This window comes from Haliotis rubra, unplaced genomic scaffold, assembly GCF_003918875.1.
Source record: "Haliotis rubra isolate DU_JTF1 unplaced genomic scaffold, ASM391887v1 Scf1082, whole genome shotgun sequence".
In the NCBI taxonomy this organism is placed as follows: domain Eukaryota; kingdom Metazoa; phylum Mollusca; class Gastropoda; order Lepetellida; family Haliotidae; genus Haliotis; species Haliotis rubra.
In genome coordinates this window covers 257927-284202 of record NW_025764984.1, presented here as the reverse complement: position 1 = coordinate 284202, position 26276 = coordinate 257927, and the positions used below count along the sequence as shown (strand labels likewise).

Below are 26276 nucleotides of genomic sequence, written 5' to 3'. Positions count from 1 at the left end.
ACCATATAGTTTACCCTGTGCACATTGTCTACAATAACACGTATAGTTTAATTCCCAAAACTGTCCATACACGTATAGTTTACCCTGCGAACGCACTGTCCATACCATATAGTTTACCCTGTGCACACTGTCTATACACGTATAGTTTTACCCTGCAAACACTGTCCATACACGTATAGTTTACTCCTGCGAACACTGTCCATACACGTATAGTTTACCCTTTGCACACCGTCTATACACGTATAGTTTACCCTGCGAACACTGTCCATACACGGATAGTTTACCCTTTGCACACTGTCTATACACTTAGTTTACCCTGCAGAACACTGTCTATACACGTATAGTTTACCCCTTGCAGGAACACTGTCTATACACGTTTAGTTTACCCCTGCGAACACTGTCCATGCACGTATAGTTTACCTGTGTACACTGTCGTATACACGTTTAGTTTACCCTGCGAACACTGTCCATAAATAATGCATAGTTTACCCTGCGAACACTTCCCATTCTTAAAACGCGAGTGTTGGTAGAATGATCTCGCTTGGCAAGAGGTCTGACCATACTAACCCACACACAACACAACACTGTGTAAATATACGAGGAGTTTATTACACAGCAGTCACTGAACGATATGGTATAATCAGGCAATAATAGGATGGTGTACAATATATACCAAGCAGCAAAAGAAACGTCACTTTGGAATTTTCCTTCGCAGAAACGGATAACTGTAAACTGATAACTGTAAACTGATAACTGTAAACTGATAACTGTAAACTGATAACTGTAAACTCATTTTAATGTTTTGATTGTTTAATTCCTTTTGATAACATCTCCACTTTACCTGAGCAAAGATTGTTTTGCTTCCCAAACATTCCTTCCCAAAATGGAATCCAGGAAATGGTCTCAAAACGCAACCTGATCTCGGAGATGGTGATAATGGTGTTCTCCATGTTTTCATGCAACTCATGCTGCACGTGCTGTCACAAGGACCAGCCTTATAAAATGGACCCCCAAAACCTGGTTAAAACATTCACATTACAACGTCAGCAGGATATCGCGACTCACGACAGCTGAGAGGAACCAGGCTCTAGGAAGACTTGAAGCTGGCCACACTGCACACAAGCCGTTCACTTCCAGGTCAAAGTTCGGACCATCTACAGACTGCAGCAACGTTTCCGGGCCACGAACACCACAAATGATCGTCCCCGTACTGGCAATACACCAAGGGTGACCACAAGACGATAAGATCGCCATGTTGTGCGACAGCATGTACAGAATCCTTCATGCAGGCATCCAAAACAGCACGCCAGACAGTGGGAACACACGGAAGACCAATCAGTTCTGATACAGTACGCCGACGTCTTAACAGCGGGAACCTCCATTGCCGTAGACCTAGACTAAGGCTTTAGTCTCTGAATATATATAATTTTTGATAGTAACAAACCGTGCTTCCATTTATATTGAAAGGCCCACAGGAGGAGACCAGAGATTCAGAGACTAAGAACATCTATTGGGGTTGCACGTGCTTGGGTCATTACCAATTAGAAGTCACATCATACAACCATCAGATAACGCTATATGAGTGAAGGCATATTTATTGGCCTTCCTGTTAAGCCTGTGGTCCCATCTCCATGCTGTCATCACCTCTCATGTAACAGTCAAGGCCCCTACTTGCCTAACATTTAGACGTAACAACTAGTCTCTGAAATGAAATATATTTTACCGAAAAAAATTCATAGTAAAAAAGAAAATATACCACCCATCAAAAAGCTTCTAGACTCACCCTGTTAACAGATTACCCTATTTCAATTAACTTTGACTACTCTTGAATAACAGCCCGAAACTAATGAACTTTTCACATGTGTGGAATAAGGCATAACTCGAAATAATGTTCGTTCGGCATATTCTCGTAGCCTTGATGCCTAAGGATTTTGGAAATCCATAATCTGGTACAATTTTATGTGAAAATGATGAAAATAATGCCGAGGAATTGCCGCTTCCAAACGTAGCCATGAGGCATGCATCAGTGAGCACGTGCATCACAGCCATGTTGCAGCATGGAACCTCAATGCATTCACTCCAGGCCACGGTTTGAAATTGATCTTGCAGTGAGGATAGGGGCCAAATTTCACTTCTCCGCTTCCGCATGGGTCGAGGGGAGAAGCTCGTCCAATGCAAGTCTACATCAAGCCTTGGCACCTTTACAAGGATGGGAAATCACAACGTTATTAGTAGCCAGGCGTCAGTGGTGGTATCCCAGAAGGCCATTTTCCAACCTCTGGACACGCTTTCAACAGACGAATTTCCCTGTCCAGGATCGGCCAAGATCGGGTAGGCCACGAGGACGTCGCAACAGGGATGATCGTTGCGCATCCGGATTGATTTGTCTCAGGAGCCGACGCCTCACAGCCACCTCAGTCAACGATACGTTCAGACACGCCACTGGACGTCAGTGTTTCTGTATCCACGATAAGGCGCCGGTTACGCCGAGGCTGGACTGCGCAAGACGTCCTGTGCCGTTAGGGCCCCCATGTTCCACGTCACCGTCGGCCTGCTGATTGGACTGGGTTAATGGGCATTTGAGATGGGGTGCAGGCAGATGGTCACGTGTTGTCTGCACCCGACGAATCCAGAGTTCAAACTGCACTTCAACGGACGGTACGGAATACCCGTGTACAGACGTCGAGGGAGAACAATTACGTTGACGCTAACCTTGTTGAACGCACGATCATTTTGGAGGTGGGTCCGTTATGGTCTAGGGCGGTATCTCAATGACTGGACGAACTGACGAAGTGGTAGTGGATGGGAACTTGATTGGTCAGAGGTATCGCGATGAGATTCTCGCTCCTGTGGTGTTTCCCTTTCCTGGTGGCCATGCCAGGCCAGGCTGTTCTGGGTAAGATGATAACGCTAGCCCCACAAGAGTCGTAATCGTAACAGCGATGGTTGCAGCAAGAACAGGGTTAATCGTATGGAATGGCCAGCGCTATCACCCGATCTCAACCCCATAGAGCATGTGTGGGACATGCCGGGACGCCGTGTTTACGCCAGAGTTCCTCCCCTGCTAACCTTGACCAGCTTCGAAATGCCTTGTTACAAGAGTGGCAGAACATCCCCCAGAGGCAGCTTGGATACTTGGTAACGTGTGGCATGAGACGTCGGTGCGATGCTTGTGCCAGAGCCAGGAATGGATATACCCATTATTGACTTTTTGAAACACACTTTTTCCCACAGTACATCTATGTTTACGGCTCTTTACAAAAAGTTTTGAGGAATGTACACGTCCTCATTTCATACGGATTAAAACCATAAATGAGGTGATGTTGTGTTTGTTGCTGATTTTGAACACGATTGCTATTTTCCTCCAAGATACTGACGACATCGCCATAACTGAGTCCTAAACTTTTTGATGGGTAGGTATATATAATGAAAAGGGCCCCTGAGATCTTTCTTCATTCTGAAGCTGAGGAAATCTAGGACTCTGCCACATTTTCTAGCCTTGTGTGGGCTTCTCTTGGATATATTTGCTTCAGGGTCTGTACGAGAGACTACCTAACATTTTACTGTTGGGAAACTTGCAGCCTCACAATGTCACTTGGACACTAGATGACCAAGGTGCAAGATCTGTGTGGAACACCAACAAAATTATTTACGAATTTGAACTTATCTGCCAAATTCAAAAGTTTCCATTTGTATAATATGCGAAGAGGATATAGATAACCACCTTTTTTTAAACAAACTGTTCAATGGAAGTGAAAAGGCCAGCATCTGTCTTACGCTTGAAGATGTTCTGGGTATTTCTAGATACAAGATCATCCTCACTAGATTTCATCTTGGATGCCTTAATCACATCACGTAGGTAAACAGATTTAATTCCGAGATGCTGTGCCTTTTAGAATTTGGTTCTTCATGAGAAGGCGACTACCGGGGTCGCATGGTCAGGCTTGGTTGACTTGGTTGGACACATGTCATCGTATCCCAATTGCGTAGATGCTCATGCTGTTGACCACTGGGTTGTCTGGTCCAGACTCGACTTATTTACAGACCGCCGCCATATATGGAATATTACTGAATGCAGTGTAAAACCTAAACTCACCTCAATCACTCACTCTTCATGAGTGCTAGGTCCCTGCCATTTGTTTTACTGTTGAACAATTAGATAAAAAGAGATACTCAAAACACACCAAAGTTTCATACGGTAAGAGTTCCCTCCCGTTCCCCATCCCAAATAATATGTATAAATATTCTAGAATTATAAACGAAGCCTAATGCAACAATTACTAGAGAACACACAAAATGATTAAAAGCCCAAAATTTAAGTTAGGGCTAGGTTTAGGGTTAGGTTTAGGGTTGAGGTTTAGGTTTAGGTTTTAGATTTGGGGTACGGAAGGAACTCTTTCCTTTCACACAATAATCTTATATCAGGAATAAGAAAAAATAACCCTTGTTTTAATTACAATTAAATCCTTAACCGCATTTTACAATGGGCGTATGTGTGGACCCAAATCAGACAATGAAACAATACTTTTACAACATTACATTCAGGGGGAACCTTTCCCCAAGATTTTACTTGATTTGTCTCTTCAAGACTGGAAACTGCACTGCACAAGGCGTCCACTATAGCTTCATGTCACCCAATGTGCTGTTAATTAAGAGCTGACAGATGAAAATGTGAGGCAAGATTCCAGACCACTGGTGAGGATGTATGTCCAGCCAGCCATGGTAGTTAGATATGTTTACTTTGTAATCCGACCCCCAAAGTGAGTTAGTTTTCTTTCAGATGTTAACAGACCCTGAACCTGAGGAAATCTAGACTTGCTTTATTTAGGGCTTTAGCACTGCAGAGAGGGCTTGGCAGAGGGAAATTAATGTGGTTCAGGGACTGTGAGACAGACTACCGTAGACCTTACCGTGGACCTATCCTCACCCCTCGCCATCGGCGTTAGACTAACAACTAGTCTCTGAAATGAACATACATGTATTATACTGAAAAAAGTTCATAGTAAAAAATATATATATAATGAAAAGGAGCCCTGAGACTTTCTTCATTAGCTGAGGAAATCTAGACTTACCACATTTTCTAGACTTGCGTGGTCTTTCTTGGATATATTTGCTTCAGGGTCTGTACGAGAGACTACATCGGCGTGAACGTCTACAGTTTGCCCTACAACACCAAAACTGGCAATACAGGCAATGGAGAACTGTTCTGTTCACAGATGAGAGTCGGTACTGCGTATCAACTGCAGATGGCAGAACAAGAATATGGCGACGACGTGGCCAGCGTTACTCAGACCAATGTGTTATGGAAAGAGACTCATGGGGAGGTGCAAGCATCATGGTATGGGGTGGAATAGGCCTGAACCAGAGAGTGGGTCCCGTGGTGTTCCAGAACCTTGGTCCAGGGAGAGGAGGCGGCATCACAGCGGTGCGCTACATCGACCAAGCTCTCAGACCCCACGTCATACCACATTTCTCACGTCACCGGAACAACATTTTCCAGCATTATAACACCCGGGCCCATACTGCCAGAGCTACACGGGACGTCCTACAGCAGAACGGTGTCAACATTATGCAATGGCCATCCCTTAGTCCTGATTTAAACCCAATTGAACACCTTTGAGATGAAATTCAGAGGAGACTGAATAATGTCGTACCAAGGCCGAACACAGCCGATTTATTGCGCCAGGCCTTTCTCAGAGTGTGGTTCAAGGTGCCAATGGCCTTCATCAATCGATTGGTGCACTCCATGCGTAGACGCTGTGCTGCAGTTATTGTCGCGCATGGTGGTCACACTAGAGACTGAAGTCAAGAGTCTGAATGGACTGCAAACGTTCACGTTATGTCTGGATATTCTGCTGAGTTATTCATTGTTGTGTCAAGATATTGTACAGAAAAATGTTTTTGATCCGCTTATTGTGCCTATTTCTGTAATGATTTGATTACAGTGCCTATTCAATTTTGAATTCGTACTGACGTTGTTTTGGTTGCTGAGTATATTATAACAGCATGTTCACAATACAATCAGCTATCAAAAAACATAAACATCACATGTACATTCGTTACACATACTACATTAATCACGATGCACATCCAAAATTATACAACGTAATGAAATTATTCAATACTCTACACATCACCCCAGTGTGCGGTCGTACAATCTACATTCTATAACAGTCACAAACAGCATAGTATTCACAACGTAATGCAATTGTTCAATACTCTACACATTACGATTGAGGAACGTGGTCGGTTAGTCTGTGTAGTTTAACTTGCGAACACCGTCCATGTACTTAGTTTACCCTGTGCTCGGTGTCCTCACACATAGTTTACCCTGTGCTCACTGTCCTCACACGTAGTTTACCCCGTGCTCACTGTCCTCACACATAGTTTACCCCGTGCTGACTGTCCTCACACATAGTTTACCCTGTGCTCGCTGTCCTCACACATAGTTTACCCTGTGCTCGCTGTCCTCACACATAGTTTACCCCGTGCTCACTGTCCTCACACATAGTTTACCCCCATGCTCACTGTCCTCACACATAGTTTACCCCGTGCTCACACATAGTTTACCCCGTGCTCACTGTCCTCACACATAGTTTACCCCGTGCTCACTGTCCTCACACATAGTTTACTCCATGCTCACTGTCCTCACACAGTTTACCCCGTGCTCACACATAGTTTACCCCGTGCTCGCTGTCCTCACACATAGTTTACCCCGATGCTCACTGTCCTCACACATAGTTTAGCCCGTGCTCACTGTCCTCACACATAGTTTAAGCCATGCTCACTGTCCTCACACATAGTTTACCCCGTGCTCACTGTCCTCACACATAGTTTACCCCATGCTCACTGTCCTCATACATAGTTTACCCCGTGCTCGCTGTCCCCACACACAGTTTACCCCGTGCTCACTGTCCTCACACATAGTTTACCCCGTGCTCACTGTCCTCACACATAGTTTACCCCGTGCTCACTGTCCTCACACATAGTTTACCCCGTGCTCACACATAGTTTACACCCGTGCTCACTGTCCTCACACATAGTTTAGCCTGTGCTCACTGTCCTCACACATAGTTTACCCCGTGCTCACTGTCCTCACACATAGTTTACCCCATGCTCGCTGTCCTCACACATAGTTTACCCCGTGCTCGCTGTCCTCACACATAGTTTACCCCATGCTCACTGTCCTCACACATAGTTTACCCCATGCTCACTGTCCTCACACATAGTTTACCCCGTGCTCGCTATCCTCACACATAGTTTACCCGTGCTTGCTGTCCTCACACACTAGTTTACCCTCACTGTCCTCACACATGCTCACTGTCCTGTTGACATATAGTTACCTCACATACACATAGTTTACCCCGTGCTCACTGTCCTCACACATAGTTTACCCCGTGCTCGCTGTCCTCACACATCACACATAGTTTACCCCATGCTCACTGTCCTCACACATAGTTTACCCCATGCTCACTGTCCTCACACATAGTTTACCCCGTGCTCGCTGTTCTCACACATAGTTTACCCCATGCTCACTGTCCTCACACATAGTTTACCCCGTGCTCGCTGTCCTCACACATAGTTTACCCCGTGCTCACTGTCCTCACAGACAGTTTACCCTGTGCTCACTGTCCTCACACATAGTTTACACCCGTGCTCACTGTCCTCACACATAGTTTACCCCGTGCTCACACATAGTTTACCCTGTGCTCACTGTCCTCACACATAGTTTACCCCGTGCTCGCTGTCCTCACACATAGTTTACCCCGTGCTGACTGTCCTCACACATAGTTTACCCCGTGCTCACACATAGTTTACCCCGTGCTCACTGTCCTCACACACATACTGAGTCAAAAAAGAAACTTCACATTCTTTCTTCAGGGTACTATAAAAGAACAAGAGATGGTAAGATGGTTAAATTGTTATTATTTCATTGCTGAGATCTGTGTGATGTACTCGATACACTGACAGTGCCATAATCAGTTCCATTAGGCTACACCGCCGTTCCAAAACATGGGTATACAGAATGTCAAGTCACAAGAATAAAATGCGAAATTGCTCAGTTCAATATCGTGTATGGCCGCCCCGCGCATTCACCACTGCCAAACACCGTCTCCTCATCGACTGCTTGATGCTTGTGAACACGTGGTTGGGGATTCTGCGGCATTGCTCTTGCAAGGCAGCGCCAAGTTCCTGCAAATTCTGAGGTTGGTTCCTAAGACCACGAAGCCTTCTCCCAAGTGCATCCCAAACGTGCTCTTTTGGATTAAGGTCAGGGGACCTCGATGGCCAGTCCATGCGTTTTGAAGGAAATTTCGTGTCAACATTGCGGTATGCGGCCGAGCATTATCATGCTGGTGCTGTAGACCTGGGCCATGAGCCGCCATGAAAGGAACGAGTTCAGGGGTGAGCACCTGGTCGCGGTAAGCAGCAGCTGTGAGGTTTCCACGGATGACCAGAAGTCGGGAACGGTTGTTCCCACAGAAAGCACTCCACACCATGCAACTTCCGCCCCCGAATCTGTCGACTTCCTGTACACAACATTGGGCATACCATTCACGACGTCGTCTCCAGACTCTATGCCTGCCGTCCGCGAATGTGAGGGTAAACCTGGATTCATCGCTAAAGGCGACTCGATTCCAGTCTCTCTAGGTCCATCGGAGGTGACGTTGGGCCCACAGCAGACGTTGACGTTGATGAAACGGCGTCAATATTGGCCCACGATATGGACGTCGAGAATGAAGATTGGCAGCCCGCAATCGATTTCGAATGGTCTGTGAGGACAGTCGACCTTTAATAATCTCAGCCCTGGTTCGTGTAGCCGGCAGAAATCTGTCACGTAGGTGACGTAGGACGATTTGACGGTCTTCTGCTCGTGACGTCACACGTGGACGACCCGACCTTGGGCTATCAGAAGTGGTGCCAGTTTGTTGTAGACGACCTCGCAAGTCATACACAGTACGACGGCTGCATCCCATTGCTCTTGCGACGTCAATAACTGATCTTCCCGCTTGCAACATGCCAACGGCACGTTCACGTTGCACATTTGACACTCGTGGCATTTCAAGTACCGTTAGAACTGTGGTTTAAAAGTGTTTTTTCAATTCTTGAGGCCAATGCAAACACGTGCATATGAAGAAAACTTCGATGCGAAGATCACGTGATCGACTGCACGTGCAAAACCTGATTTGGCACTAACGTCATTTGCACGACGAATGGATGGGTTTGAGTGGCTTTTGCTAACGTTTTTCTAGAGTCGAAAGATAGGGATCCCATTTCGGATACATAGATGTATGATCAGAGAAAAGTTATTCATTATTTTTTCAAATTACATTTTGTGAAGTTTCCTTTTTGACTCAGTATATAGTTTACCCTGTGCACCCTTTATCGAAACATTTCCAAACAACTATAACTTTATTGTCTGCCGCCACCGTCGGTATTTGATAAAAGTCATCTGTGACACTTAGCGACAATACAAGTTTCAGGTCGTGTGGATTCGAACCATGGACCACCTTATCGGAAGTCACACAGGGATTAACAGACTGTCAAGGTCACCTCACAAATATACAATGACACAAAAATATTTGGTTTTTACAATAATGATTTGAAAACTGTCCCAATGGCACCAAAAGTTTCTGCATTTGCAAGGAGCTACTAGTATTTCACATTTAACTTCAGATTCCTCTATTCAACTTGTCACTAAGGATTACGGGTCCTAAGCCGACATGATAATGACAACTGACTAAACCACACTGATTTCTAACACCTGTACAGACTCACTCACTCACTCACTCGCGGAAACACACTTCCATGATTGAGGCGCCTACAACCCAAATATACACAACCCATACAGGGCCCCGCCCTCCACCCCTCACATTAGAGTATCGATGTCATTTGCGCATGTGCAAATATCTACATGATTCAGTGAGGATTATCAACATTGGTAAACGTCAACACGACTGCATGGACAGACTGAGTATAGCCTATACTTCGTAGAGACCGACACTGGACATAGACCACGCTGTCACCCTAGAGTCACTGTCACACACCCGGACACTGTCACCCCGCGTTCACCGATCTACCCAGCTTTCTGTACACAGGTGGGAGAGTCCCAGCGACAACACCTGGCTCGCGAAGGTGAGTGTCACTAGATGTGTTGACACAGAATCTGTGTACGTGAATGAAGTGTGTGTATGTACATACTTACCACATTACGGGATATGTACATATGTCTTTTGTCAGTATTTTTGCTCCATATAGTCAGGGTTGATCTATATCTTTCTAGGTCTACATTAGTATACTTAGGTATACATACGTCTATAAGTCTCCAGACGTATACATAGGTCTATACAGGTATACATAGGTCTGTAGGTTTCTATACGTACGTATGCACATAGGTCTATACAGGTATACATAGATGTGTAGGTCTCTATACGTACACAAAGGTGTGTAGGTCTCTATACGTACACATAGGTCTGTAGGTCTCTGTACGTACACATAGGTCTGTAGGTCTGTACGTACAAATAGGTCTGTAGGTCTCTATACGTACACATGGGTCTGTAGGTCTCTATACGTACACATGGGTCTGTAGGTCTCTATACATACACATAGGTCTGTATGTCTGTAACAGTATACATAGGTCTGTAGGTCTCTATGCGTACACATAGGTCTGTAGGTCTGTATCGGTATACATAGGTCTGTAGGTCTCTATGCGTACACATAGGTCTGTAGGTGTGTATCGGTATACATAGGTCTGTAGGTCTCTATATGTACACATAGGTCTGTAGGTCTGTGTCGGTATACATATGTCTGTAGGTCTCTATACGTACTCATAGGTCTGTAGGTCTGTATCGGTATACATAGGTCTGTAGGTCTCTATATATACACATAGGTCTGTAGGTGTGTATCGGTATACATAGGTCTGTAGGTCTCTATATGTACACATAGGTCTGTAGGTCTGTATCGGTATACATATGTCTGTAGGTCTCTATACGTACTCATAGGTCTGTAGGTCTGTATCGGTATACATAGGTCTGTAGGTCTCTATATATACACATAGGTCTGTAGGTGTGTATCGGTATACATAGGTCTGTAGGTCTCTATACGTACACATAGGTCTGAAGGTATACATAGTTCTGTATGACTATATAGGTATACATATTGTCTCTATGAATATATAGATATATTACAGGTGTGTAGGTCTATAAAGGTACATATAGATCTGTAGGTCTACATAGGTAGACGATACATGTGTATGTAGGTCTATATAGGTATACATAGGTCTGTAGGTCTATATAGGTATACATAGGTCTATATATTTATATAGGTTTGCACAGGTCTGTAGGCCTATGCAGGTATACATAGGTCTGTAGGTCTATATAGGTATACATAGGTCTATATATCTATTTAGGTTTGCACAGGTTTGTAGGTCTACATACGTATACACAGGTCTTTACATATACATAGGTCTGTAAGTGTCTATGCATATACATAGGTCTGTATGTCTATATAGGTTTACATGGGTCTGTAGGGTTGTATAGGTTTACATAGGTCTGTATGTCTATATAGGTTCACATAGGTCTGTAGGTCAACATAGGTAGATGTAGGTCTGTAGAAGTATATAGAAGTGTGTAGGTATACATAGGTCTGTATGTTTATATAGGTAAACATAAGTCAGTAGGTCAATAGACCTATACATAGGTCTGTAGGTCAATATATGTATAACATAGGTCTGTAGGTCAATATATGTATTACATAGGTCTGTAGGTCAATAAGGGTATACATAGTTCTGTAGGTATATATAGGTATACATAAGTCAGTAGGTCTATACAGGTATACATAAGTCAGTAGGTCTATATAGTTATACATAGGTCTGTAGGTCAATAAGGGTATACAGAGTTCTGTAGGTATATATAGGTATACATAAGTCAGTAGGGCTATATAGGTATACATAAGTCAGAAGATCTATATAGTTATACATAGGTCTGTAGGTCTATATAGGTATACATAGGTGTGTATGTCTATGCAGGTATACATAGGTCTGTAGGTCTATATAGTTAGACAGGTGTGTAAGTGTATATAGGTATACAAAGGTCTGTAGGTCTATAGAGGCACATATAGATCTGTAGGTCTATACAGGTATACATAAGTCAGTAGGTCTATATAGTTATACATAAGTCAGTAGGTCTATATAGTTATACATAGGTCTGTAGTTCTATATAGGTATACATAGTTCTGTAGGTCTATATAGGTATACATAAGTCAGTAGGTCTATATAGTTATACATAGGTCTGTAGGTCTATATAGGTATACATAGGCCTGTATGTCTATACAGGTATACATAGGTCTGTAGGTCTATATAGCTAGACATAGGTGTGTAAGAGTATATAGGTATACAAAGGTCTGTAGGTCTATAGAGGTATACATAGGTCTGTAGGTCTATATAGGCACATATAGATCTGTGGGTCTATATAGGCAGATGTAGGTATTTAGGTCTATACAGGTATACATAGTTCTGTATGTCTATATAGTTAGACATAGGTGTGTAGGTTTATATAGGTATACAAAGGTCTGTAGATCTATACAGCTACGTATGTAGGGCTATATATTTGTAGATAGGTCTGTAGGTCTATATAATGGATGACGGTTTAGTCTCTTCTATCTACCTCTAAAGTCAACAGCTGTGTGTGTGGTGCATGCGTGTTTATCATGAAGAAATGTTGGTGGATTTATTACACTTTTAAAAAGTGTCTAACTACGTTATGTTATACAGATAAAGACTTAGTGTTGTGTAGGTATAGACAATGTTATACAGATAAAGACTTGCTGTTGTGCAGGTATAGACAATGTTATACAGATAAAGGTTTGCTGTTGTGCAGGTATAGACAATGTTATACAGATAAAGGTTTGCTGTTGTGTAGGTATAGACAATGTTATACAGATAAAGACTTGCTGTTGTTCAGGTGTAGACAATGTTATACAGATAAAGACTTAGTGTTGTGCAGGTATAGACAATGTTATACAGATAAAGGTTTGCTGTTGTGTAGGTATAGACAATGTTATACAGATAAAGACTTGCTGTTGTTCAGGTGTAGACAATGTTATACAGATAAAGACTTAGTGTTGTGCAGGTATAGACAATGTTATACAGATAAAGACTTACTGTTGTTCAGGTGTAGACAATGTTATACAGATAAAGACTTGCTGTTGTTCAGGTGTAGACAATGTTATACAGATAAAGACTTAGTGTTGTGCAGGTATAGACAATGTTATACAGATAAAGACTTACTGTTGTTCAGGTGTAGACAATGTTATACAGATAAAGACTTAGTGTTGTGCAGGTGTAGACAATGTTATACAGATAAAGACTTAGTGTTGTGCAGGTATAGACAATGTTATACAGATAAAGACTTAGTGTTGTGTAGGTGTAGACAATGTTATACAGATAAAGACTTAGTGTTGTGCAGGTGTAGACAATGTTATACAGATAAAGACTTAGTGTTGTGTAGGTGTAGACAATGTTATACAGATAAAGACTTAGTGTTGTGCAGGTGTAGACAATGTTATAGAGATAATGACTCAGTGTTGTGCAGGTGTAGACAGTGTTATACAGTTGAGTTGAGTTGGGTTTTACGTCACATCGGCATTATTCAGCCATATTCCAGTACAGAGTCAAAATGAGTTTTTATTTCAAAAACAAATATTCATTACATTGTCTTTTAAAAACAGAAAAAGTCATATCACTAAATTTAAAAGCAGGCAATTTGTTAGTCACATTACACAGTTACAATTTATGATACAGATCAACTTCCCTCAGGAAGCTCACTATCAGATGAAACTGCCTCCGTGGTGTAGCGGTTAGAGCGTCTGCCCGGAGAGCAGAAGGTTGCGGGTTCGATCCCCGACCGCGTCATACCAAAAGACGTTAAAATATGGTACTTGTTGGTCCCTGCCTGGCGCTCAGCATTAATGGGTACAACAAGGACTGGTCGGCTCGGAGTCAGTATAATGTGTCTGAGTGGGGTATTCATGCTTCACTGCGGCATGGTATCTCAGTGGGCTAGCACTATAAAACGGGGCTAGTACAAGCAGCCGCACATACACATACACACACATGCCCCTCGTCAGATGAGCGAAATATTCTCAAGCACGACGATAAACCCAATTTCACCTCACCTCACCTCACTATCAGATGAGCCACACGGGTGTAGACAGAACAGATCTGTCAGATTTGTTGCAGTGGTCGCAGTTAATGACTTAGTGGTCGCAGTGGGGTCACAAGCTCGGTGTAACGATGGTATTATATACAGATAAAGACTTAGTGTTGTGTAGGTGTAGACAATGTTATACAGATAATGACTTAGTGTTGTGCAGGTGTCGACAATGTTATACAGATAATGACTTAGTGTTGTGCAGGTGTAGACAATGTTATACAGATAAAGGTGAGTACAATGTGTGAAACCCAACTCTGGTGTCCCCTGTCATGATATTGCTGGAATAGTGCTAAAAGCGGCGTAAAGCTAAACTCATTCACTCACAGATAAAGACTGTGTCGTGTGTTACATACACTGCCTGTGTTGTATAGCTACAAATGCATGTGGTACATATACTGCCTGTGTTGTATAGCTACAAATGCATGTGGTACATATACTGCCTGTGTTGTATAGCTACAAATGCATGTGGTACATATACTGCCTGTGTTGTATAGCTACAAATGCATGTGGTACATATACTGCCTGTGTTGTATAGCTACAAATGCATGTGGTACATATACTGCCTGTGTTGTATAGATACAAATGCATGTGGTACATATACTGCGTGTGTTGTATAGCTACAAATGCATGTGGTACAGACATCTGATGTATTCCCCAGGAAGCAGGATGACATTTGGGATCGACCAGACGAGCCTGGAGGCTCTACCACAGCACGAACGAATGAAGGTCTGCAAACAGATTCGACAGAAGCAGATCGAGAACTATGTGTGCTTCCTGTTGGAGCAGGGTCGACCACCTGTAGCAAGCAGACCCAACAAGAAGAACACAACAGTCCACTTCAGTGTTAACCACTTGCTACAGACCGCCATTGAGAGCTTCAATGACAGAGAAGGTAAGTCAGATACTGTTTCTGCTGTACTGGTAGATATATAGAGAGGTGCCATACAGACTTTGGGCTGTACTGTAGATATATAGAGAGGTGCCTTATGTACTTTGAGCTGTACTGTAGATATATAGAGAGGTGCCATACAGACTTTGAGCTGTACTGTAGATATATAGAGAGGTGCAATACAGACTTTGGGCTGTACTGTAGATATATAGAGATGTGCCATACAGACTTTGAGCTGTACTGTAGATATATAGAGATGTGCCATACAGACTTTGAGCTGTACTGTAGATATATAGAGAGGTCCCATACAGACTTTGGGCTGTACTGTAGATATATAGAGAGGTGCCATACAGACTTTGGGCTGTACTGTAGATATATAGAGAGGTGCCATACAGACTTTGGGCTGTACTGTAGATATATAGAGAGGTGCCATACAGACTTTGGGCTGTACTGTAGATATGTAGAGATGTGCCATACAGACTTTGGGCTGTACTGTAGATATATAGAGAGGTTCCATACAGACTTTGGGCTGTACTGTAGATATATAGAGATGTGCCATACAGACTTTGGGCTGTACTGTAGATATATAGAGATGTGCCATACAGACTTTGAGCTGTACTGTAGATATGTAGAGATGTGCCATACAGACTTTGGGCTGTTCTGTAGATATATAGAGAGGTGCCATAGAGACTTTGGGCTGTACTGTAGATATGTAGAGATGTGCCATACAGACTTTGGGCTGTACTGTAGATATATAGAGAGGTTCCATACAGACTTTGGGCTGTACTGTAGATATATAGAGAGGTGCCATACAGACTTTGGGCTGTACTGTGAGAGATATATAGAGAGGTGCCTTACAGACTTTGGGCTGTACTGTAGATATATAGAGGTTGCCATACAGACTTTGGGCTGTACTGTAGATATAAAGAGATGTGCCATACAGACTTTGGGCTGTTCTGTAGATATAAAGAGAGGTGCCATACAGACTTTGAGCTGTACTGTAGATATAAAGAGATGTGCCATACAGACTTTGAGCTGTACTGTAGATATAAAGAGATGTGCCATACAGACTTTGGGCTGTACTGTAGATATATAGAGAGGTGCCATACAGACTTTGGGCTGTACTGTAGATATAAAGAGATGTGCCATACAGACTTTGGGCTGTACTGTAGATATATAGAGAGGTGCCATACAGACTTTGGGCTGTACTGTAGATATATAGAGATGTGCCATACAGACTTTGGGCTGTACTGTAGATATAAAGAGATGTGCCATACAGACTTTGGGCTGTACTGTAGATATATAGAGAGGTGCCATACAGACTTTGGGCTGTACTGTAGATATATAGAGAGGTGCCATACAGACTTTGGGCTGTACTGTAGATATAAAGAGATGTGCCATACAGACTTTGGGCTGTACTGTAGATATATAGAGATGTGCCATACAGACTTTGGGCTGTACTGTAGATATAAAGAGATGTGCCATACAGACTTTGGGCTGTACTGTAGATATAAAGAGATGTGCCATACAGACTTTGGGCTGTACTGTAGATATATAGAGAGGTGCCATACAGACTTTGGGCTGTACTGTAGATATAAAGAGATGTGCCATACAGACTTTGGGCTGTACTGTAGATATATAGAGAGGTGCCATACAGACTTTGGGCTGTACTGTAGATATAAAGAGATGTGCCATACAGACTTTGGGCTGTACTGTAGATATAAAGAGATGTGCCATACAGACTTTGGGCTGTACTGTAGATATATAGAGAGGTGCCATACAGACTTTGGGCTGTACTGTAGATATAAAGAGATGTGCCATACAGACTTTGGGCTGTACTGTAGATATATAGAGATGTGCCATACAGACTTTGGGCTGTACTGTAGATATAAAGAGATGCCATACAGACTTTGGGCTGTACTGTAGATATAAAGAGATGTGCCATACAGACTTTGGGCTGTACTGTAGATATATAGAGAGGTGCCATACAGACTTTGGGCTGTACTGTAGATATAAAGAGAGGTGCCATACAGACTTTGGGCTGTACTGTAGATATAAAGAGATGTGCCATACAGACTTTGGGCTGTACTGTAGATATAAAGAGATGTGCCATACAGACTTTGGGCTGTACTGTAGATATATAGAGAGGTGCCATACAGACTTTGGGCTGTACTGTAGATATAAAGAGATGTGCCATACAGACTTTGGGCTGTACTGTAGATATATAGAGAGGTGCCATACAGACTTTGGGCTGTACTGTAGATATAGAGGGTGCCATACAGACTTTGAGCTGTACTGTAGATATATAGAGAGGTGCCATACAGACTTTGGGCTGTACTGTAGATATATAGAGAGGTGGCCACCAGTGGTTGTATCTGGTTGTATCTGGAGAGATTTACATCATCCAGACTTTGAGCCACCGTAGATATCTGATTGTATCTGATTGTATCTGGAGGATTTACATCATCCCTTTGGCCACCAGTGGTTGTATCTGGTTGTATCTGGAGGATTTACATCATCCCTTTGGCCACCAGTGGTTGTATCTGGTTGTATCTGGAGGATTAACATCATCTCTTTGGCCACCAGTGGTTGTATCTGGTTGTATCTAGAGGATTTACATCATCACTTTGGCCACCAGTGGTTGTATCTGGTTGTATCTGGAGGATTTACATCATCACTTTGGCCACCAGTGGTTGTATCTAATGCTAACTGATGTTAAAAGGATTTCACTGAAATTGAGCAATTGGGATATGCTGAAGCAACTTTTGGGTGTTCTACACTGACTTGGGGATATGCCATAGAGACTTTGTAGATCTATTTTTATCCCCCGCAACGCGTTTTGCGGGGGGTATTAAAATGGACTCCGTCCGTCCGTCCGTCCGTGCACATTTGTCTTTTCCGGAGCAGAACTCTAAAACCGTTCGATATTTCTTCACCAAACTTGGCACATACATGGATCTGGTGGTGTACTGGTGCCTTTTGGTAGTTTTGGAATCCTGAATTAAATATTTTTGGCGTTTCCATGGCAACAAGTTCGACTTTGACTGAAATTGGTGGTAGTGCTCTTTTCCGGAGCAGAACTCTAAAACCGTTCAATATTTCATCACCAAACTTGGCACATAGATAGATCTGGTGGTGTACTGGTGCCTTTTGGTAGTTTTGGAATTCTGAATAAAATTTTTTGGCGTTTCCATGGCAACAAGTTCAACTTTGACTGAAATTGGTGGTAGTGCTCTTTTCCGGAGCAGAACTCTAAAACCTTTCAATATTTCTTCACCAAACTTGGCACATAGATAGATCTGGTGGTCCACTGGTGCCTTTTGGTTGTTTTGGAATTCTGAATAAAATATTTTTGGCGTTTCCATGGCAACAATTTGACTTAGACTGAAATTGTGGTTGTGCTCTTTTCCGGAGCTGAACTCTAAAACTGTTCACTATTTCTTCACCAAACTTGGCTCATAGATAGATCTGGTGGTGTACTGGTGCCTTTTGGTAGTTTTGGAATTCTGAATAAAATATTTTTGGCGTTTCCATGGCAAGAAGTTTGACTTAGACTGAAATTGGTGATAGTGCTCCTTTCTGGAGCAGAACTTTAAAAACCTTTCAATACTCTCCTTCCACTTTTCTATATACACACCTAAATATTTGACATAATCATAACTCGTAGACATAATCATGAAGAGTATTTTGCCATTGCGGGGGATATTGATGACTTTGTCTTCTTGTGTATATATACTCTCCCAAAAAGGAAACACATATAGGAATTTCAAATGTATTTTTAGGTTTATTTTGAAACTTCTTGTAGGCTTTATGAGTCAATGAATGACTTTTCTGTCTTTGGCACCAACTCGAGGAAAGTCAGTTTGACGTGTGGTGGCGCTGAAGTCAATACCTCGTGTGACCACCGTGGGCATCCAGAACTGCACGGCATCGCCTCGGCATCGGATGAATAGATCCCAGAATCTCGTGTTGCCCAATCGCAGCCCACTCCGCCTGTAGTGTCTGTGCGAGTTGCTGAAGTGTCTGGGGCTGAGGGTTACAGCGTTGCATGCGTCTGTCCATGGCATCCCACATATGTTCGATCGGGTTTAAGTCCGGTGATCTTGAGGGCCAGGGGAGCACATTGATGTTGTGGTTCTGGAGGAAGTATCTAGGGTGACGTGCTGTGTGGGGCCTGGCATTGTCCTGTTGAAACAACTCCCTCTGGCGATCAGTGATTGGAAGGAGGTGTGGGCGTAAGATTTCGTCACAGTACTGTTGAGCTGTCAGGTTGCCCTGGATCATCACCAAATCACTTCTCCCATGGCAGGTGATCGTTCCCCACATCATAACACTTCCCCGGCCAAATCTGTCCACCTGGGGAACGCAAGCGTTAGCGAAACATTCACGTCGACGTCTGTACACCCGCATTCTTCCATCGCATCGTTCCAATAGAAATCGTGATTCATCACTGAACCAGATTCTATGCCAATTCGGTAGGTTCCAGGCCTGAACGTTAGCGCACCACTGAACTCGATGTCGACGATGTTGTTGTCAAGCACAGGGCCAAAATAAGGTCTTCTGGCACGTAAACCAGCCTCTCTCAACCTGTTCCTCGAGGTCTGTGCAGAAAGCCTCCTCAATCCGGGTATTTGTCGAGCGGTACTGGTCACCGTAGCTGTTCGATGACGCAGTTGATGTACCCGGATGTATCGATTTGACGCAGTGGTTGCTCGAGGTCGCATCTGCTACCGCATTCTGACGGCGATATCTCTCCCAGAGCCGTGAAATGGTGCTTTGGTGAACATTCATGCGTCGGGCAACTGCACGTTGAGACTGGCCAGCTTCAAGCAAAGCAATGGCGATATGACGGTTGGCTTCGCTTAGACGTGGCATTTTGCGTTCGCCAACAATATTCCAAATACAGTGAATAATCGACAGACAGCGATCAACCTTTTATACCCATCATTGAGACTATCTGATCCCCAACTTTCACGTGCATTGCATGTGAATTGTGTATTCTGTGACACTACACGCTGAAAATTGAAAATCATGCTGTTAAATACAGGTATTTTAAAGATGGTGCATTTTGTTGTGATATTTCAAAACATAAACACCATAGGGCAAAACTTTTTGTAAAGTGAATCACGTTTTAATTCATTGCTACATGAAATTGCTATTTTCATGATGCATTTCTTTTTTGGGAGAGCATGTATATATATCATGCTGTGAAATTAATTATTGTCTGAACTACTGCTTCTATAAACAACATGTCACTGTTGGGATTACTGTAAATCACAAAATTAAACGAGCATGATATTTTTGTGAAAATTGCGAATGACTTGAGCTCGCAAAAATGTCATGACGCAATGTATTATTCACCAGTCCATATATTTTTCCTTATCCTGACTCATGCTTAATTGCTTGTCTCCTTCCTCTTGCGAACTATAGTGGAACACTTGAATCCCCTTTTGAAGCTCCCTTAAAAAAAAGCAGTCTTAAAATCACTCACCCCACTAGTAGCCTCCGTTTGCTTTTTGGCGCCAAAACCCGTCACATGATCAGACAAGCTCTTCACTCTCTCCTTCTTCGCCCTAGCGGACGGTTGTGAGAGCGCTTGGGTCCCCTATACAGCATTATATACTTTTATTTTAGGCTTTGACTACTAAATTAGCTGTATACAGTCTTTAGCAAGGATATACCAGCAATAAGGTTTGAAATTTGTACCAAATTTTCTGTTTATTCACGTTGTTGACATGATTTTTCATCTTGTTTACATTTGATGAAATCTTGCATTCGTTGCAGGTTTTGTTTATCGGCTGCTGATCCGCATTCATTATGTCCTAACTGCACTTCTACATGTTCTTCGAGCCTCCGCTGTAAACTTTGTCAGTATTTATCTGAAATTGAATTTACTAATTATTTATATTCCATTCTTAGACGTGCCAAGGACAGGTTGAGACAACTTTTACAAGTCATGTCTAAACAGAGTGAATGCGTTGATAACCATGTATTATTGTCTTCAGAGATTCACCATTTCAGTGATTTGCCGGTGGCTTCTACGGAGCTGTTGACTGTAGCAGATGGCAGCTCTGGGTCCAGGAAGAGATCGTCATCGTCTCAACTACCCTCGTCGCAGTCTAAGAAGACCAAGACATCGTCTGCTCTGAAGAAGAAATCGTCTACAGATGAGACTTAATCGAAGTCGTCCCTTGGGGCAGCAAAGAAGACGAGGTCCTTCGCCCCAGATATCACCCCACCGGACAGAAGCAGACGTATACGATGAATCACCCGTCCTGATTCCTGAAGTAAAAGTTAGGAAGAAGACGAGGTCTTCTTCCATAGTGAAGTCGGCAGCCATATCAACGCAGACTTCAGAGACCAGAGATGACAGGCAGTCCTTGGAAGGAGCCTCAGCACTCTCAGATGTGTCGTCATCTTTACAGCAGCAGCAGTTGTCAACGCAGACCTTCAACCCGGGTATCTTCATGCAGCAGTTTACTCAGCAGATGATGGACCTGATGGAACGGAGGTTCGCGCAGGAGAAGGCTGCTGTGAAGACACCATCTATGACAAACCTGCACGAAGGACAAGCAGCCTGCAGATTGCATCCGAGTGAAGATGGCTGCCTGCTTGAAGAAGGGAACATTCATGAAGGATCACATACTCGACAGTCATCCAAGAATACTTTCCGAGAATCTGTCAACCTGGACAACGATGATCCTGCAGTAGAAGACGAGCATTCATGAAGGAGAACCAGACTTTCACCGGAGCATCGCAGATCATCCATGACCTCAGACTCTGACAATCATCATGGACCTGCCCGAACGTACTTCACATCCCACGGAAGAGAATCTTCACCTTCACGAAGGCGCAGGAATACGTCTCAAGACTCCTGGGGAGGATCTTTATATGGATCGATCACCTTCGCGCAGGTCTTCAGGAAGATCTTCACGTTCATCGCCACGCAGATCTTCATGCACATATAGGTCGCCACGCAGGTCTCCACACGCATGTCCAAGAAGGCATTTGCAAATGTCTCCACGTAGATCACCACGTAGATCTCCACTCAGGGAGCAAGCACAACGGCAACGATCTTCAGAACAAGATGCATCCAAATCTGAAGATGATGGTGGAATCATATTCTCCGATACAGAGATCAAGTCTTGGATGGCTAATGGATTGGAGCTTGCATGACCTTCTAAAGAGGATAATGAGGCATTCACATACATGATGTCAAACGATGAATTTGATATGCTCACCCTTCCACCCATAGATCCTGTGTTGAATGTACCTGAGAACCTCAGTACAGCCTTCGGGAAGGCAACGAAGTTCCAGAGTCAAAGTATACCACCGTTCAATGCCAAGAAAGTTCTCTCTACACCATATGGAACCCTTCATGAAGGCCCCAGAGATAGACGAGAACTACAAAATCATCAACAACGCCCGTACCAGGACTAATATAGTAGACATTAAGAAGCTAGCACAACTAGACACAACTACCAGGCGTACCTTCTTTGGTCTAGCCAGATAAAGAGCCACCAATGAAACCCTCATTGCGAAGTTTAGGGACTCCACCTCGGAAGAAGATCGTATGATCTACTCGGCATTGCTAACCCAGAAGAAAGACCAGCAGTTTATATCGGAGCATCTGGCATCTACATCAGCAGGGTTGAGGCTACTGAGAAGACAACGGCTACTATCTTCCTGTAATTGGAGTGAGAAGTTCACCAAGACTTTGTACAGAGCTCCATGATCAGTATCAGCTATCTTCGCAGGGGAAATTGAAGACGAAGAAAATTGGCCAAAGAAGTTATGAAGGAGTCTAGGGAGGTCATGATGATCAAGTCTATTGATACACTGGCCAGTGTTATCCGACAGACATCTCAACACTACTCTGGCAAATCGAAGTTTGCGGGGATACAGAGAGGTAGAGAGAAGAAATACGGCACTTCCAGAGGAGGCAAGGATTCTTTTCATCGCCCAACCGGAGCTCCCAGAGGTATACCCGGAAGAGGCAAAGGATTCAGAGGTGCCAGGAATGCTAGACATTGGTAGACGGGTTCGGAAGGACTGGAGTCTTCCACCCCAGCCGTTCCCATACAACCTTCGACAGTTTGTGGACGTCTACAACGCTACTGGGAGAATTGGGGAATTCTTGAGGACAACTACGTATCCCAGATACTACGCAGAGGATACAAGATTCAACTGCAAGCAGTTCCACCATTGACAAGCACTCCTCGGACGCACAACTATGCTACTGACCGGAGGGAGAAACTACTCGACAACTCTACTCGAGGCAGTCGAAGAAATAAAACAGGAACTCATCACTCCCGGTTTTTACTCCCCAATCTTCCTGGTACCAAAGAAAAATTCCAAGGAAAAGTTCCTACAACATCAGTAAATTCAACCAGGATTATTTACGCAGACCTGCAAAGTTCAGGATGATACACCTTCCTAAACTACGACAAGTCTTCCGTCCATTAGACTACCTCGCCAGCATAGATCTACAGGATGCGTATCTTCACATCCCGATACACCCGGACTCACAGAGATACCTTCGATTCCTCTTCAACGGACGTCATTACCAACGGAAGGTGCTTCCTTTTGGAATATTGTCGGCCCCCTGGTTGTTTACTTGAGTGACAAAGCCCATCATCACATACCTACATCATCGAGGTCTACACAGTGCATTTTACCTGGACGACGGGATTCAAGCTCATCAAGATCTCAGTCAACTCAGACTGCAACTAGACTTCACCATCAGGCTACTCAATCAACTAGGATGGATAGCAAATCTCCTAAAACCTACACAGGATCTTCAATTCCTAGGAATACGACTCATCAGATCAGCGAATCGCATAGTCGTTCCAGAGGAATGTTGTCAAGATACAACAGATGATATCTCAAGCACTACTCTCTCCATTACCACTACGAAGTTGGCAGAGCCTACTCGGTCTCCTCACGTCAGCACAAGACATGACACACAGAGGAAGACTTCAACTGCGCCCACTACAAGTGTTTGTGAATGCTCATCTAGACAGTCTGGATTCCTTCAAACTACCGGACGAACAGGAACCATACCTACTATGGTGGACTTGGAAGTGGAATGTTTGCGGAGGAACCTACTTATCAGAGACGGAGTCCAACACTCATCTCTACGCAGATGCATCTTTTCAGGGATGGGGAGCTCACCTCAACAACGAAGTGGCAGCGGGAAAATGGTCGAGTCAGGAACAAAGTCTGCACATCAACATGCTCGAGATGAAAGCAGTAGTAAACGCCTTACTACACTGGTCCAGCATACTAAGGAATGCACAGCTGATGATCCATACGGTCAACTCCACAGTGGCATTCTACATCAACAGACAAGGATCAACAAGGTCAAGGAATCTGCTAGACCTCAACTTTCAGCTATTCAGCATAATAGACAACATGAACATCAGCATAAAAGCATGCCAAATTCCCAGAGCCAAAAATGTGATAGCAGACGCCCTATCTCGTCCAACGCAACCATCCCCGACGGAGTGGATGTTACATCCAGAGGCGTTCAGATGCATCATTCAGATGATAGGATCTCCACTGATAGACCTGTTTGCAACAAAGTTCAACAAACAACTACCAACATTCGTCTCTCCGATTCCAGATCAACAAGTATATCTTGGGAAGGACTAAACGCTTACGCGTTCCCTCCTCCAGCTCAAATACCAAAGGTGTTAGAGAAAATCAAGCGGACGAAGAAGCTGCAACTGAGTTTGGTCGTGCCAGCGAGGGTGTGGTTTCCCATCCTCATACTAGAACTCGGAAATCCAACCCTGCAACTCCCAGAAGTGGCCAAACCTACTAGTTCATCCGCACACCAAGCAAGCACACAGAAATCCAACAGTATTTCAGCTACATGCATGGAGCTTATCAAAACTTGCTTGAAGAAAAGAGGATATTCCGCCAGAGCAGCGAAATCAGTCACATTAGCTCTACGTAGATCAACTCGCAACTTGTACAACGACAAGTGGGGTTTTTGAGAAATATGCATTGAGGAAGGGTTCCACAGCAATGAAAGCAACACATCCTCAAGTGGCGGAATTGTCATCTAATACAAACAAGGCAGCTAAAAGGGTCAACACTCTCTACATACCTAGCAGCCCTCAGCACAGTTATCACCATGAAGACGGGTGTGAAGCTGACCAAAGTACCATTACTACGCTCCTTTAAGTTGGAAGACCAACAAAAGAAGTTTAAGGCACCTGCTTGGGATCTCAGCGTGGTCTTGCAGCATCTCACCAGTGATGCTTACAAACCACAAGTAAGGACATTCTATGAGAGGTTAACTCATAAAACTCTGTTCCTGATCACCTTGGCAACAGGAGCTCGGATGTCAGAAATACATGCTCTGGACTTTGAACGAATACGATTTGATGCACATCACAACATCATACATCTGGGATTGAGATGGGACTTCATAGCAAAGAACCAACTGCCCGGTCAACCAGACAGACAGTTCCATATCCCAGCACTCTCATCAATCCTAGGGCCACAGGATACTCAAGATTTATCCCTATGCCCAGTCAGAGCATTGAAAGTCTACCTACAAAGGTCAAAAACGAGGAGACGAAAATTCAAGTGCCTTTTCATCCGTCGATCTACGGAGACGACTACAGAGGTCTCACGTACAACAATATCAATATGGATGAGAGCTGTCATATTGAGAGCCTACAAAGCAGCAGGACTTGAGCCACCATGAGCCCCTAATCCTCATGAAGTAAGAGCACTGGCGTCGACACTCGCTCTACATGGAAACTGCTCCATCTCAACAATAATGGAGGGCTGCTTTTGGAAGTCGGAGACAGTGTTTGCCAACCACTACCTCAGAGACATGGTTACCGAAGACGTCTCCGGCATTCACCAGTTTGGGCCTCTGGTTGTAGCACAACAATTGAAGTTTCTTCAAAGACGCTGAGATTAATCTCACTCTATTTATCACGTGACTTGTAAAAGCCAAACTCGGAAGAGTTAGAGCTTTAGAGTCCATGTGCACGTCTAGGACAGGCTAGCATGAGTGACAGACCCTGTACTTGTAAGGACTTACTTGTACAAGAAGAAGGGTCACTTCTCCACTTGATGTGAGCATCAAGATATGGAGTTGCATAAATCCACACATAATGTCAGGAGAAGACGATTCCAGAGAAATCTGACAT

General features: G+C 43.7%; 1 protein-coding gene and 1 long non-coding RNA gene across 3 annotated transcripts in view; one reads left to right on the top strand and one right to left on the bottom strand.

Annotated features, from left to right (window-relative positions):
• Positions 1 to 3424: 3424 nt before the first annotated feature.
• LOC124281924 lies at positions 3425 to 25760 on the bottom strand. The gene is made up of 4 exons (XR_006900004.1): positions 25749 to 25760; positions 18538 to 18542; positions 8529 to 8531; positions 3425 to 3552 (listed from the first exon to the last, which is right to left on the bottom strand). It is a non-coding gene; the product is annotated as an uncharacterized LOC124281924 (long non-coding RNA).
• Positions 9899 to 26276, top strand: part of LOC124281868 (unconventional myosin-XVI-like) — a 186430-nt gene continuing 170052 nt past the window's right edge. For both annotated transcript variants that reach the window (XM_046717894.1, XM_046717886.1), the window contains exons 1-2: positions 9899 to 10137; positions 14872 to 15105. In XM_046717894.1, coding sequence (XP_046573850.1) covers positions 14880 to 15105 — 226 coding nt within the window. In that variant the 5' untranslated portion in view covers positions 9899 to 10137; positions 14872 to 14879. The remainder of the gene's footprint in view (positions 10138 to 14871; positions 15106 to 26276) is intronic.